General features: G+C 40.5%; 2 protein-coding genes across 2 annotated transcripts in view; one reads left to right on the forward strand and one right to left on the reverse strand.

Annotated features, from left to right (window-relative positions):
• Positions 1–6019, reverse strand: part of PRSS48 (serine protease 48) — a 23103-nt gene extending 17084 nt beyond the window's left edge. The window contains exons 1-3 of the mRNA XM_017520367.2: positions 5968–6019; positions 3194–3356; positions 751–1016 (exon numbers count right to left, since the gene is read on the reverse strand). Coding sequence (XP_017375856.1) covers positions 751–1016; positions 3194–3356; positions 5968–6019 — 481 coding nt within the window. The remainder of the gene's footprint in view (positions 1–750; positions 1017–3193; positions 3357–5967) is intronic.
• SH3D19 (SH3 domain containing 19) overlaps positions 1–15419 on the forward strand; it is a 210826-nt gene that overhangs the window by 49731 nt on the left and 145676 nt on the right. The window lies entirely within an intron of this gene.

Consider the following 15419-nt stretch of genomic DNA (forward strand, 5'->3'; position numbering starts at 1 on the left):
AGGCTCAAAATAAAGGGATGGAGGAAGATTTACCAAGCAAATGGAGAGCAAAAAAAAGCAGGAGTTGCAATTCTCATCTCTGATAAATTAGACTTTAAAGCAACAAAGATCAAAAGAGACAAAGAGGGACATTACATAATGGTAGAAGGATCAATGCAACAAGAAGAGCTAACGATCCTAAACATATACGCACCCAATACAGGAGCACCCATATACATAAGGCAAGTTCTTAATGACTTACAAAGAGACTTAGACTCCCACACAATTATAGTGGGAGACTTTAATACCCCATTGTCAATATTAGATCAACCAGACAGAAAATTAGCAAGGATATCCAGGACTTTGAACTAAAGGATTCTAAAACTTCTTTCTTTCCTATTTTTTTGCTCCTAGATCAATTCCTGTCTTGTCTCTACTCCATCCTTGGCAAGAGTTGACACAACTCTTTAAAAGCGGGTAAAAAAAACACTCGACTCTCTCCAAACTTTAAAGCAGGCTTACTAACCTCTGTTTGAGAGAGCTAGTTACGTGTTTAAATTGTTAGTATCTGCTCTTCCAGCTATAGCTAGACCCTGCAAGATGTAAAATAAAAATATAAATGTCAAAAAAGATATTTAAAAACATAAATAATAGCATTACATTGATCTGGTTTTGTTGAAAAGTATTTGCCATGGTAATGATATACCTCGAATAGGAATGTTCTGGAGTACAAGAGGGTATAAAACAACCCTTCTCTCTGCCCATTCTCACCTGAACTTTCCTTAACTTTTCCCCATCCAGTCACCCAACAAGAGGCTGGAATTGCCAACTGTGTTGTGATATTGGGCAAGCAAATAGGCAGGATGGCAGAAGTGAAGGTGACTTGCGAGGACAGTTTCAACAAGGCAACGTCTGCTGTTGTATCTTGGTACTTGGGATGGACGATGATTTTGGACACGTAGTACTTCACACTTTTACTCGAGTCACCTACTTTAATCGATCCCAGCCACACCGTATATGAAAAAGTATTCCAGGTCCTATGGGATGGGGGGGAGGGGAAGGAGGAGAAGAATAAAACTGGGGCCTATTTATGGCCTGCAGCTGGGTCAGAACAAGTTGCCTGTATAGCCTGTAAGGCTCTAGTTAAGAAAGCAGAGTAGCCAACTGGGAATTAAGCACGGTGCTTCCAACTTCAACTAAGGTTGATTTGTCTCCCTCTCTCCTCTCTTTCTCTATCTCCATCATTCCCTGACCACTCTTTCTGTGGTCTCTTCTTAGAGGCTTACAGCCTGCGTTTTGTCCTATCTTTTCTCTCCGGTTCTCTTATTTACCTCTTCCATTCTCCATGGTCTCAGCCATCACCTGTGTGCTTAGTAAACATTGCTGTTTATTGTCCATACTGATTCTGTTCTGAGCACTAGACTTTCATTTCTGAATAAAATGTTAAAGCAAAATATAACCACAGTTATACATATACACAGTTAAGATGTCATGTAGTTTGATAAGTTGTACAAAATAAATAAATATTGAGTTCTCGGCCTTACTACCCTCAGTTCATGCTATTTAGAGGCAATCACATTGAACTCTTTTGGCTCTTAGTAATTTTCAGATGTTTTCAAGAAACCCTATGTGTTGCTGTGTTTTTATTTTTCTTTTTCAGTTTTAGAAAACTGAGTTCCTACTGTGGAAGGTGAGGATAGAACTTTCTAACGCATCACCGTTTACCCCCCACGTCCCACTTTCATTCTACCCATCCTCCTAGCCAGTGTTACCATAACGTTTTGTTAAATAAGTATTTAATGTGTTTGTTCTTGTGACTATGTAAACATTATTCACTACTGGGTCCTATTGGGTGATTACATTTCTTGTAAAACTTTTTGCTTCTCCTGGAGTTGATCAGTGGGTTCACTTTGGTTTTTCGTTTTTATCTGTATATCCATCATCAGTCTCACTTCCCAGACCCTCCACCAGAAATGTCAGTCTCCTCTCATTTTGTTCAAACTTGTCAGGCATTCTATCAATACTTTTTTTTGGAGCCCTCTGCCCTCTTGTTCTAATCTGGGCTACTGCACAGCCATCATCTTGGCACTTTCTTTATCCTTTATGACTTTCTTAGGGATTCTCTTCTGTGTTATATCCCCTTTTGTCCGTATCCTTTGTCTGTTTTTCCCGCTTTATTTTGGTGGAGCACATTATCCTATGGCTTCCTGAGAAAATGTGCGTGAGAGGTAACATTTTTGCTGCTTCGTGTATTTGAAAATATTTTACTTCTATCCCACATTTGATTGATAGTTTGCATATGGATAGAATTCTAAGTTGTAAATAATTTTCTTTTAGCATTTTGAAGTTATTACTCTTATTTTCTCTTTTTGTTTAACTTAATTTTTTTTTTTTTTTTAGAGACAAGGTCTTACTCTGTTACCCTGGCTGGAATGCAGAGGCACAATCATAGCTGACTGCAGCTTTGAACTCCTGGGCTCAAGTGATCCTCCCACCTCAGCCTCCTGAATAGCTGGGATTACAGGTGCAAACCACCACACCTGGCTTATTTTCTTTGGACTTTCAGTGTTGTTATTGAAGAGTCCTGACATTTTAATTTCTGTATGTATCAGTTATCAATTGTTGCAAAACAAGTTATAAAGCTTAGGGGCTTAAAACAACAAATATTTATCTCATAGTTTTTATGGGCCAGGAATCAGGTATGACTTAGTTGAGTACCACTGACTCCAGGTCTCTTGTGGCTGCAATCAAGGTGAGCTGCAGTCATCTCACTGGGGAGGATCTGTGTCCAAACTCACTTATGCTGGTAGGCTTTGGGCCTTCTCACTGTTAACTGGAGATGCTGGTTCCACATGGGCCTCTATATAGGGATTCTCACCACATGACAAATTGCATCTCTCACGGTAGTGGCTCTTAGAGCTCAGACTGTGTTTATGACCCAAAAAAACTTATGATAAAAATCTCCTGACTGGTTTTTAGAAGGTGATTTGGGAAAAAATAAGAAGAGTCTTTAATATAGTGCCTGTCTCCAGCTTTCCTTTTCCTGCTTCCATGCCCTATCTCTAGTTGTTCCTGGTTGGATAGTCTGACATGATTTGGATTTCCTTCTGCCCTACCTATCTTACCACCTTCATTCGTCTGTTGGTTCATTCATGAAGTGATGCAAATATTCACCGAGAACCTGTCTGTGTGCTAGCTGCCAGCTAGAACTTACCTTGGTAAGCAGTGTGCTGCTGTCAGTATCCACCTCTCACTGATGAGGGAACCTCCACAGATGAAGTTGTCATCCAAGTGTAGGCTGACCTGCCAAGGCCAGCGCCCTGCAGCAGCATCCTGGCCACCTGTAACGCGGCTTGAGTATACAGGTCGCCCGCACACTAGAGAAAGAGAAGAAAGGGAAATGTGGAAACCTGGGAGTTCCGTTTCTCTGGTTCCCCACCTTATCATCATTCCCAAACTCCCATCTATTCCTAGGACCTGAACTGTCCTTAGACACCATACTCTATCCTACTCTCATTCCATACCTAGCAGTCTTACACTCAAAATGGAGACCCCTCACCTGATGGCAGCTCTTTCTTTTTGGGAAAAGAACATGAGCAAGACCCTAAGGAAGAAATAAGGTATCATTAATACATAATAACACATCTAATATCTAGATTCACTGAACAGAGAGCCTTCCTTTTATTTAAATTTTCCAGATTGGTGTCAAAGGGCAAAATTTTTATTAGTGGACATCTTTGTAAACATACTTACCTACCTTCCTTAGCAGCGTCCATGGAACATAATTTAACTTAAAACAAATTTTTTCGAGCCAGGCATAGTGGCTCATGCCTGTAATCCCGGTGCTTTGGGAGGATGAGGTGGGAGGATTGCTTAAGGCGAGGAGTTTGAGACCAGCCTGGGTGACATGGCGAAACCAGGCCCCCCCCCAAAAAAAAAAAGATTTCCACATTTCCCTTTCTCCTCTTTCTCTAATGTGCAGGTGACCTGTATACTCAAGCCACATTGCAGGTGGCCGGGATGCTGCAGGTGGCCAGGATGCTGCTGCAGGGTGCTGGCTTTGGTGGGTCAGCCTACACTTGGACCACAGCTTTATCTGTGGAAGTTCCCCTTTCAGTGAGAGGTGGATACTGACAGCAGCACACTGCATAAAAGTGTGAGCTCTAGTTGGCAGCTAGGACACAGATAGGTTCCCAGTGAATATTTTCATGACTTCATCAGTGAACCAACAAACAAATGAAAGTAGTAAGATAGACTAGGCACGGTAATCCCAGCACTTTGGGAGGCTGAGGTGGGTGGATTGCTCAAGTCCAGGAGTTCAAAACCAGCCTGGGCAACATGACCAAACACTATCTCTACAAAAAATATGAAGAAATTACCCTCGTGTGATGGTGCATGCCTGTAGTCCCAGCTACTCGGGAGGCTGAGGCAGGAGGATTGCTTAAGCCCAGGAGGTGGATGATGCAGTGAGTTGAGATCATGACACTACACGCCAGCCTGGACAAAAGAGCGAGACCCTGTCTGAAAAAGAAAAAAAAAAAAAAGAAAAAAAGTGGTAAGATAGGTAGGGCAGAAGGAAACCCTAGGTCACGTCAGACTCTCAAACTAGGGATGACCAGAAATAGGGCATAGAAGTAGAAAAAGGAATGCTGGAGACAGGTTCTGTATTAGAGACCTTCCTTATTTTTTGCAAATCACTTCCTAAATAACAGTTGGGTATTTTTATCTTAAGCTCTTTTGGGTCACAAACACAACAGGTGTGGCCACACACCTGTAGTCCCAGCTACTAGGGAGACTGAGATGGGAGGATTGCTTAAGCCCAGGACTTTGAGGTTGCAGTGGGCTATGATTGCGCCACTGGATGACAGAGTGAGACTCTGCCTCTTAAAAAAAAATTATGCTCTATGAAGATTCAAATTTAACTTTTACTTGATTCAAGGTCATCATTAGGAATATCAAGTGTGTTGTTTTATAAATACAATGATGCCTTCAGATGTGCTTTAGGTTTGCAAGCTATTTACTTTTGTGCTATTTGGTTTAACTGAATTGGCATTTTGCAGTATAATTGTGTTTCTTTCTTCTCTGCTACCTGTTGTTACGTTGTTTGCTCTCTCAGCATACCCTTTTGTTATTTGTTTTTTGGGGAGACAAGGTCTTCTTACTCTGTCACCCAGGCTGGAGTGCAGTGGCTGCTATCTTGACTTACTTCAACCTCCACTTCCCAGGCTCAAGCACTTCTCTTGCCTCAGCCTCCTGAGGGGCTGGGACTACAGGAGCCCACAACTTCACCCAGCTAATTTTTTTTGTGTGTGTATTTTTTGTAGAGATGGGGTTTCGCCATGTTGCCTAGGCTGGCCTTGAACTCCTGATCTCAGGTGATCTGCCCGCCTTGGCCTCCCAAAGTGCTGGGATTATAGGCATAAGCCACTGTGCTTGGCCAGTATACCCTTCTTTTAAATCAGTGTGCACCAGAAAAATAAATGAACAAGCTTATGCCTGAAGCCATTGAACAGTGTTCGCTCTTCCAGTTCCCTCTGCTTGATATGATCTTTTCCTGTACCTCTTAGCTAATTTACTTATCTCCTTCAGGTCTGCTCAAATGACTCCTTGTTAGTGGGGCCTTCTTTAGCCTTCTAAAGATCGCAACACTCCTGCCCCTGTAATTGACGCCCTTTTCCTTTCATAGTACTTATTACCTTATAATATGCTTTATAATTAACACATTTAATATGTGTATTGATTATAAGTCCCACAAAGATAGAATCTTGTGTGTGTGTGTGTGTGTGTGTGTGTGTGTGTGTGTGTGTACTGCTATTTCCAACCAGAATCATTGGAATGGTACTGGGCATATAGTAGCCTCTTAGGACTTTTCAGGCCATGCTACTCATAAATAACATCCCATGGGTGAAGTGTCACATTGTTCTATGTGATGCCTTCTTGAGTAAAAATCCTCTGCCTCTCCCTTCCCAACCTCACCCTGGGGCTCACCTGAGATCCCCAGCAGAAGGAGCAGCGTAAAGGCACAACCAGCAGGGCCCATGTCTCTGTCCTTAGGGCTAGCACTTCTTCCTAGACTCAGGCTCCAAGGAAGAGGCCAGTAGGGAGCTGCCAGGACCAGCTTCTCCTCCTATGTGGATTCCTCTGCTTCACCCGCTCCTCTCCTTTGCTCTCCTGAAGGGACCAGACTTCAAGAGAAGTGCAGCTGCAGGACCCAGGGGAGGAACTGGGATCTGCGGTGTCCCCTGCTGTCCTGGAAGATCAGGGTGTCTGGGGTTTCTGTCTGTGGTGTTGAGGAGTGGCTGGTTGAGGGCCCTGGAAGGAACAGGACCCTGTCTCTAGCAAGGAGATAGCAGGTGGACAGGATTCTCGAAAAGCGAGAAATGGAAAAGAGGAAATTAACCCAGTATCTGGTTAATTTTTCTGAGTTTTTTGGTTTGTTTTCATTTCTGTTACAGTGTTAGCTACACTGTAAGTCAGGTTTCCTGGGAAATAGACTCCTAAGACAGATTTGTGTGCAGGAAATTTATTTTAGAGTGGTCTCAGGATCAGCACCTTTTGGGTAGGTAGGAGGATTGTTTAGAGGGAAAGTTGAACTGTGATATATTTGCAACAGAGGCCTCAGCCCATCTCACAAGTTTCTCTGGAGCTGAGGTGGCCCTCAGAGATTTTCTGTACTGAGCTAAGAAGGATGGGCTCTTAGAGGTCTACATCATTGAATGCAGGCAGCCTCCTAGGAGGGGAAATTACCTTGGGTGAGGTGGCTCTGTTGGCAGTTCTTGGGACAGGACTTAGCTGTGAACTGCCAGCAACCAACATTCCTGGTTGCTAGGGGAATGAATTCTTCAGTTCTAAAGTGGGGTCTGGGTGGTACACCACAATATCCGCTACAGAAATCTTTACTTTGCCTTTTGTTTTCCACGCCACTTGTTTGTAGGGTGCTAGGTCTGTGGAGGCAGAATTCAATGAGCTATTAAAATATTACTGCTATCAGCCGGGCGCGGTGGCTCACGCCTATAATCCCAGCACTTCGGGAGGCCGAGGCGGGTGGATTACGAGGTCAAGAGATCGAGACCATGCTGGTCAACATGGTGAAACCCCGTCTCTACTAAAAATACAAAAAGTTATCTGGGCATGGTGGCACGTGCCTGTAATCCCAGCTACTCAGGAGGCTGAGGCAGAAGAATTGCCTGAACCCAGGAGGCGGAGGATGCGGTGAGCCGAGATCGCGCCATTGCACTCCAGCCTGGGCAACAGAGCAAGACTCAATCTCTCAAACTAAATTAACAAAATAAAATAAAATATTACAGCTATCTTGCAGCTTAAAATATTGGGAGGCTTGAAAGAAACATATCAGTAGTTTAAAAATAATAGAAGTGGCTGGTCGTGGTAGCTAATGACTATTATCCCAGCACTTTGAAAGGCTGAGCTGGGAGGTTTCCTTGAGGCCAGGAGTTTGAGACTAGCATGGGCAATGCAGTGAGACCCTATATCTACAAAAATTTAAAAGTTAGCCAAGTGTGGTGACACGTACTTGAAGAAGTGCCCGGCTACTCGGGAGGCTGAGACAGGAGGATCACTTGAACTCAATAGTTCAAGGCTACATAAGCTATGATTGTACCACTGTGCTCCAGCTTGGGCAACAGAAGGAATCTGTCTCAAATAATAATGGAAGACCAGGAAATGTAGCTATTTTGGTAAGAACTATTCAGTTACAGGCAACTGAGGCCCACTTAAGCTAGCTTAAATCAAGAGGATATTATTTTTAAAGCTATTGTTGTGAGCTGAATTATGCCTTCTCAAAAATTCATCTTGAAATCCTAACCACACTCCCATATCTCAGAGTATGACAGTATTTGGAGATAAGGTCTTTAAAGAGGTAATTATATTAAGAAGAGGTCATTTGGTTGGGTTCTAATCTGAATGAATGATGTCTTTAGAAAAGGAAATTTCACGTATATGACATGTGCAGAGGGAGAAGACAGCTATTTACAAGCCTAGGATGCCTGAAACAAATCCTTCCCTCATGGCCCTCAGAACCAGCCATGCTGATACCTTGAGAAGATAAATTTCTGTTGGTTAAGTCCATGTAGTCTTTGTTACAGCAGCCCTAGCAAACTTATTAGGTATCTATGGAACAATAAGAACAGGATAACGGACACCAGGAGCTGCCATAGGACAGCCCTGAAGACCAGAGCTGGAAAGGGGCTGATAGCTTAAGAGCTCATAGCAGGATCTTCTCTCTGGGTCTCTGCTATTAATATGGCTCAACCACATTCCATGTCATTTCTTTCTGTCCTACTATGAACTGCCCTAGTTGTTCCCTATTTTCGGTTCAGACTCCCAAGACATCTTATTTGGTACACATTATCTTTTCTAACCAGGATATAGATGTATGACCATGGATTAATTGTCCCTGGGGTAAGTACCCTTATAGAGGAAGGTGAGAAGATGGGGATGCAGAAATATGGCCAGCTCAGCAGCCAGGGCTATTGTGGTAGGGCAGATACCAGGTTTGCTATATCTCAATAAAGCAGCATAAAGATGTTTACCTCTTTAAATACATTTTAAAAGATTTTAGAAGTGAACATTTGAAAAAATCTCTCCATTTGCTTTTTTATAAGCAAGCAGACACTGCCAGACCATGAATTTTTAACAAATTTGTGTTTTTCAGATTCACTTATTTTCATTTGTATCTGTTTGATGGGGATGAAACTCTCCTACTACTATTACATTTGTGATCGTTTCTGAATACTTGTTTAATGGTTCTTGTTTTGTATATCCAATTTTTTTTGTGTGGTTTATACATTCACTCTGGTTTTCTGCCACTCACTGTGATTTTATCATTATATAATGACTGTTAGTACTTTACACCTTAATTTTTTCTGAAATTAATATTACAACTGGCAGTTTTTTCCAGCTCATTTCATTGAAGAAAAAGATTTCTTATTCATAGCACAACCATCTATGTCAGTATTCCAATTCATTTATGGTATTCACAGGCAATTGTAGCTATTGAGTTAACTCAATTAAGTATAGTTTTTTTAAAAAGTCAGAACTCAGTTTGAGATTTGCCTTCAGATCATGTTTAGTGTAAAGGTGGCTTATTATTCATTTTGCAGAGACCTGAAAGCTTTGGACAGATCTTTCTGTTGACTTGCCACAGGAACAAAAAGTTCACCAGACAGTCCTTTCCCTCTGAGGATCTTGTGGTTGTTCCAGGTCCTTGGACTTCTTATCACTGGACAAATCTGAAGTACTGGCCTATACCCTTTATATGTTAGTTGGATTGCTAATGGAATCTCTCTTCTCTTTTGTTTAAATGTTTTGTAAAAAATATATTTCAGTTTTGGTGTCTATTAAGTTTAGTTGGAAATAAACTCTGCATCAGTTACTGATGTAACTAAGGCACCACCACTTTATTTTGAAAATTGGAAGGTAAATGGAAATAGTTACCTTTTCTTGTATAAACTGTAGTTCAGAGTATCAAAATAGGTTTAGTTGGTGAGGGAAAATTCCAACTAATAAATGTGGTTGGACCAGTAGCATTAAAAATCAAGTGGTGATTTTCTCACAGCCCCTCATGAAATAATTGATTCAAGGAATGATTATCAAATCTTTAGGTGAAAAGTTGATGGAGAGCTTAGGCCGTTAACATTTGAACCCTCTGATCAATCTTAGCATCACTAAAAGTGGGACATGTGCCTCCTGATGTTATCCTCTATGAAGTATCCTTGTTAAAAAAAGAAAAGTGAAACCTGACTCTCTAAAGCTACTTTTACTCACAGCATATATGAAGGGTAAAGGAGTAAGTCAAATTACAACTCAAGGAAGTAAATAGTCAAATCCAGAATGTAGGACATTTTACAAAGCATCTGACCCAGTTACTGTTGCAAGTCAAGTTATGAGGGTAAAAAGGGAAAGAGACTGCTCTAGATTATAAGAAACTTAAGAGACATCAGTGTGTTTGGATCCTGATTTTAAAAACCAACTTATTGTTAATCTTGACAGCTGTGGTAATGGCTTTTAGTTATATAAGAAATATCTGTTCCTAAAGAGAAAGGTGTGACCCTCTTAACCCTTTCTAAATCTAAGCTAAAATGTTTTATCATTTTGGAGAAAGTTCCTCTGGTTTTCAGCCCACAGTGCTATTCTTTTGTTTTCTTGAGGTATGGCTGTATTACCTTAAGCAAGTCACCCTTTCCCTAAGGCTTGTATTTTCCCGTTGTACCATGAAGGCATTGGAATCAGTTGATGATCTCAAAGACTAAATCATGCATTGCTTGTTTATCACCATATTTTATCTATTTATCTTCGCCTTTGCCTACATTATCTGTGTACAAATATTTTCTTCCTTTTCATTCAGTTATCAAGAAATATGCTGGATCTGTCATTTTACTGCTTCACTGGCTCTTAGAAGGAAATGCCAAAGAGTTGGAAGCAAGAGAATGGGTGCTTAATGCCCACCCCAGGGACTTTCCTGAACACAGCTCTTAGTTTCTGCCTCTGACATCATGCTGTGTCTTCAGGTCTTAGATTCTCTGTCACCAGATTATTACCCTATGCTATCACTAAAGTTATCTTAAATACCTCTGCTGTACACAGTAACTATAATAATCATCTCTGCAAAATAGGAATAATAATATCCCACAAGATTTTCGTAAGAATTAAATGAGATATTGTAGAGCTAATACTTAGCTTGGGTTTGGCCTATTTCACCTGTGATAATTAATGGCAGCTGCTGTTTTTATTATTGTTGTTGAACTAATTTCTCAGCTTTAAGTATTTATTTAATTGTACCCAAACAGTTTATCTTGGTGATGGCTTGGATTCATGTTGATGGTACCTATTAACCAGGGTTTCTCAGCCTTGGCACTATTGACATTTTGGGCCAGATGATTCTTTGTTGTGGAGCGGCTAGCCTGTTCATCATAGGATATTAAGCAGCATCGCTAACCTCTACCTATTAAATGTGAGTAACATGTGCTACACCTAGTTGTGACAACCAAAAAAGATTTCCGGACATTGCCAAATGTCCCCTTAGAGAACGACTGTTGTGAAGCAAAGATGCCACTTCGAAATTCAGTTTTCTTTTGAGCACCCTGAAGCTAAAACAAGGAAGACAACAAATTTGCAAGTTTTGTAGCTTTTTATCTAAATTAACAGAAAGGGCAAATGGACACCATTGTCTATTTTCTAATTCAACCCATCAATCAATCTGTTGTATTGGAAAATAAATAGATCTCCTTATGAAACAGTCTCCTAAACAATAATTCAGGCCAGGCATAGTGGCTCACGCCTATAATTCTAGACCTTTGCGGGGGAGCAGAGGTGAAAGGATTGCTTGAGCTTAGGAGTTCAAGACCCGCCTGGACAACATAGTGAGACCCATCTCTACAGAAAAATTAAAAAATTAGCCAGGCAGGGTGATACATGTTTGTAGTCCCAGCTACTCAGGAGGCTATGGCGGGAGGATCACTTGAACTTGAGAGGTTGAGGCTGTAGTGGGCTGTGATTGGGACAGCGCACTCCAGCCTGCATAACAGAGTGAGACCCTGTCTCAAAAAAAATAAAGAAGAATTGACTTCTCTAGCATATGTATATCAGGCCTTGGCTTTTGCCTTTGTGTTCCCTCTACTAAAAGGTCCAGTCTAGTTTTAATTTTTGAACTTGGACAATGAATTTTTAGTGAAGCTTTTTTTTCACAAATCAGAAAGTGGTAGAATTAGTCTGTATACAGTCATGTGCCTCATAATGACATTTCAGACCACATATACTAGGGTGGTCCCATAAGATTATAATGGAGCTGACAAATTCCTATTGCCTAGTGACGTTATAGTTGTAGGATGTTCATGGTGGTGCTGTTATAAACCTGACTGCCAGTTGTATAAAAGCATAACATATACAATTACGTACAGTATGTATGTGGCAGGCCATTCTATTGCTGTAAAGAAATACTTGAGACTGAGTAACGGATAAGGAAAGAGGTTTAATTGGCTCATGGTTCTGCAGGCTGCACTGGAGGCGTAGTGGCATCTGCTTCTGAAAAGGCATCAGGAAGCTTCCAATCATGGCAGAAGGCAAAGGGGGGCAGGCATGTCACATGGTGAAAGGAAGAGAGAGAGGAGGAAGTGCCACACACTTCTAATGACCAGAACTCACTCACTATTTTGAGGATAATACCAAGAGGGTGGTACTAAACCAGTCAGGAGAAACTCACCCCCATGATCCAGTCACCTCTTACCAGGCCCCACCTCCAACATGGGGATTACAATTCAACATGAGATTTGGGTGGGGTCAGCATCCAAACTATATCAACATAATACTTGATAATAAATGACTGTGTTACTGGTTTATATATTTATTATGCTATACTTTTAATCATTATTTTACAGTGTATTTTGTCTACTTATTAAAAAAAAAGTTAACTGCAAAACAGCCTCAGGCAGGTCTGTCAAAATATTTTGGAAAAGGCGTTGTTATCGTAGGAGATGACAGTTCCATGCATGTTACTGCGCCTCAACACCTTCCTGTGGGACAAGATGTGGAGGTGGAAGACAGCAATATTGATGATCCTGACCATGTGTGGGCCTAGGCTAGCTAATATGTGTGTTTGTGTCTTATTTTGTTTGTTTGTTTCTTTTTTTTTTTTTTTTTTTTTTTTTTTTTTTCTTTTTTTTTTCTTTTTTTTTTTTTTTTTTTTTTTTTTTTTTTTTTTTTTTTTGAGACAGAATGTTGCTTTGTCACCCAGGCTGGAGTGCAATGACACAATCTCAGCTCACTGCAACCTCTGCCTCCCGCTTTCAAGTGATATTCTCCTCCCTCAGCTTCCTAGTAACTGGGATTACAGGCATGCGCCACCATGTCTGGCTAATTTTTTTGTATTTTTAGTAGAGATGGGGTTTCACCATGTTGGTCAAGCTGATCTCAAACTCCTGACCTCAGGTGATCCACCTGCCTCAACCTCCCAAAGTGCTGGGATTACAAGCATGAGCCACCATGCCCAGCCAGACCAGTTTTTGTATTTTTTAGTAGAGACAGGGTTTCGCCATGTTGACCAGGCTAGTCTCGAACTCCTGACCTCGGGTGATCTACCTGCCTCAACCTCCCAGAGTGCTGGGATTATAGGCATAAGCCACCACGCCTGGCACATCTTAGTTTCTTTGTTTTGTTTTGTTTTTTTAAAAAAAAGCTTAAAAAATAAAAATAAAAAATTTTAAAAAGAGAAAACATATAGAATAAGGATATAAGGAAAGAAAATATTTTTGTACACCTGTACAATGTGTGTTTTAAGCTGTTATTACAAGAATCAAAAGTTCTTAAAAATAAAAATGTGTATAAAGTAAAAAAGTTATAATAAGCAAGGATTATTATTAAAGAAAAATTTAAAAATAAATGTAGTGCAGCCTAAGTGTACAGTGTTTGTAAAGTCTACAGTAGTGTACAGTCATGTCCTAAGCCTTCACATTTACTCACTGCTCACTCACTGACTCATCCAGAGCAACTTCTAGTCCTGCAAGCTCCATTCACAGTAAGTGCCCTATATATAGGTGCACCAGTTTTTACCTGTTATATTTTTACTGTACCTTTTCTATGTTTAGATATATAAAACTTCCCATTGTGTTACAGTTGCCTACCGTATTCAGTACAGTAACATGGTACACAGGTTTGTAGTCTAGGAGCAATAGGCATGTAACCTAGGTGTGTAGTAGGCTATATCACTGAGTGTTGTGTCAATTCACCCTATGATGTTCACACAATGTCAAAATCACCTAGTGACACATTTCTTAGAACGGATCTCCATCATTAAGCAACATGTGATGTACTTAGCATCTGTTATGTCAGGACCAAGCCCTGTACAACCTTTCAGAGACAGCCTTCTTTCTCTCCCTGGATCTTTGCCTTATTGACCAGTGCACAGGTTTCCTTGGACTGCACTCATCTTCTCCACAGGGACTAATCTGCTCTGAGTGCCATCCTACTTGCTTGGAACACTAATGCCCTTTAAAACCAGTCCACCTTTACAGAGATGCACCTGTTCTTTTGATCACTAACAAAATGTATTCCCTTTTCATGTTTATTCACTTCTACTCATACTAAAGGAATTCTTCCTTATGGTTTTGACAGCTGGCTTTCTGTAGTCTATAGCTTTCATTTTGTTAATTGAAAAAATAGGATTTGATACTTTGCAAGATACTATGTGTTGTTAGCAGGTCAAAAAGATGAATAGAACATTAGTTTCTTTTCTCAAGTCTGTTTTTATCTATTCAGAAGGAAAAGTAAAAGCTATATGTACCCAAGGAACTACAAACAAAGACAAGAGATACAGTAAGAGGCACAAATAACTAGGGCCAAAGGTCAGGTGTTATTTTGGTGTAATATAAGGAAAAACCTTACAGCTTTCCAACAATGAATGGAGGTAATTTGGTATAGTGGAAAGAGCCTTTTTTTTTTTTCTCTTTGAGACAGGGTCTTGTTCTGTTGCCCAGGCTAGAGTGTAGTGACACAATCACAGCTCACTGCAGCCTCAATCTCCCAGGCTTAATCAATCTTCCCACCTTAGCCTCATGAATAGCTGGGACTACTGGCGCATGCCACCATGCTGGACTAGTTGTTTTTTTGCTTTTTTGTAGAGAGAGGGTCTCACCATGTTGCCCAGGCTTGTTGCAAACTCCTGGCCTCAAACGATCCTTCCATCTTGGCCTCCAAAAGTGCTGGGATTACAGGCATGAGCTACCACACACAGCTGAAAGAGCCATATTTTTGAAGTCTGACAGCCCTGGATAGATCTGTTAAATTAAATATTAGCTGTTCAGTCTTAGGCAAATTACTTAGCCTCTTTGAACCTCAGTTTTGTGTCTTTTTATTTCATTTGTAAATGGGGCTAAATAATACTTTCTTGAGTTGTTAAGATTAAATAAGATAATAAAGTGACCATCATAGTACTTAATACAGAGGAGTCATAAAATAAATATGAGTTCCTGCCATTGTTAAGAGATGAAATAGATATGTCACGTTATCCAGAGAATTCACTTAGGCAAGTCTTCTACAAGCAGCATGACTTGACTCAAGTAATCTCAATCTAGTCTCTAGGTTCTTAGCTTTTTAGCTTCTGGAATTCAGGCCTTGTCAGAACACCTAGAAGAGATCAAATTCAAGGGACTGACTCAGTAAACTCTGAGACTTATGTATGAACCAGGTTATTTATTCTCACTAAAGGCTATTCATTTTCATTATTTGGAATTTTCATTTTTCCCAACCAGGGTACCTCTTCTTCATATGAGTAGAGAAGCCAAATTAGTGTGTTGTGGTTTAAAGAGGTTTAAAATGAGAACAAATGGAGGTGGCTAATCTCCATGAGCATTTCACTTACTAAGATGAAATATCTCATCTTTACAAAAACTGAGTGAAAAAGCACTTTTCTTTTCTTTCTTTCTTTCTTT

The sequence above is a fragment of the Cebus imitator genome, unplaced genomic scaffold (assembly GCF_001604975.1).
Source record: "Cebus imitator isolate Cc_AM_T3 unplaced genomic scaffold, Cebus_imitator-1.0 Scaffold826, whole genome shotgun sequence".
NCBI lineage: Eukaryota > Metazoa > Chordata > Mammalia > Primates > Cebidae > Cebus > Cebus imitator.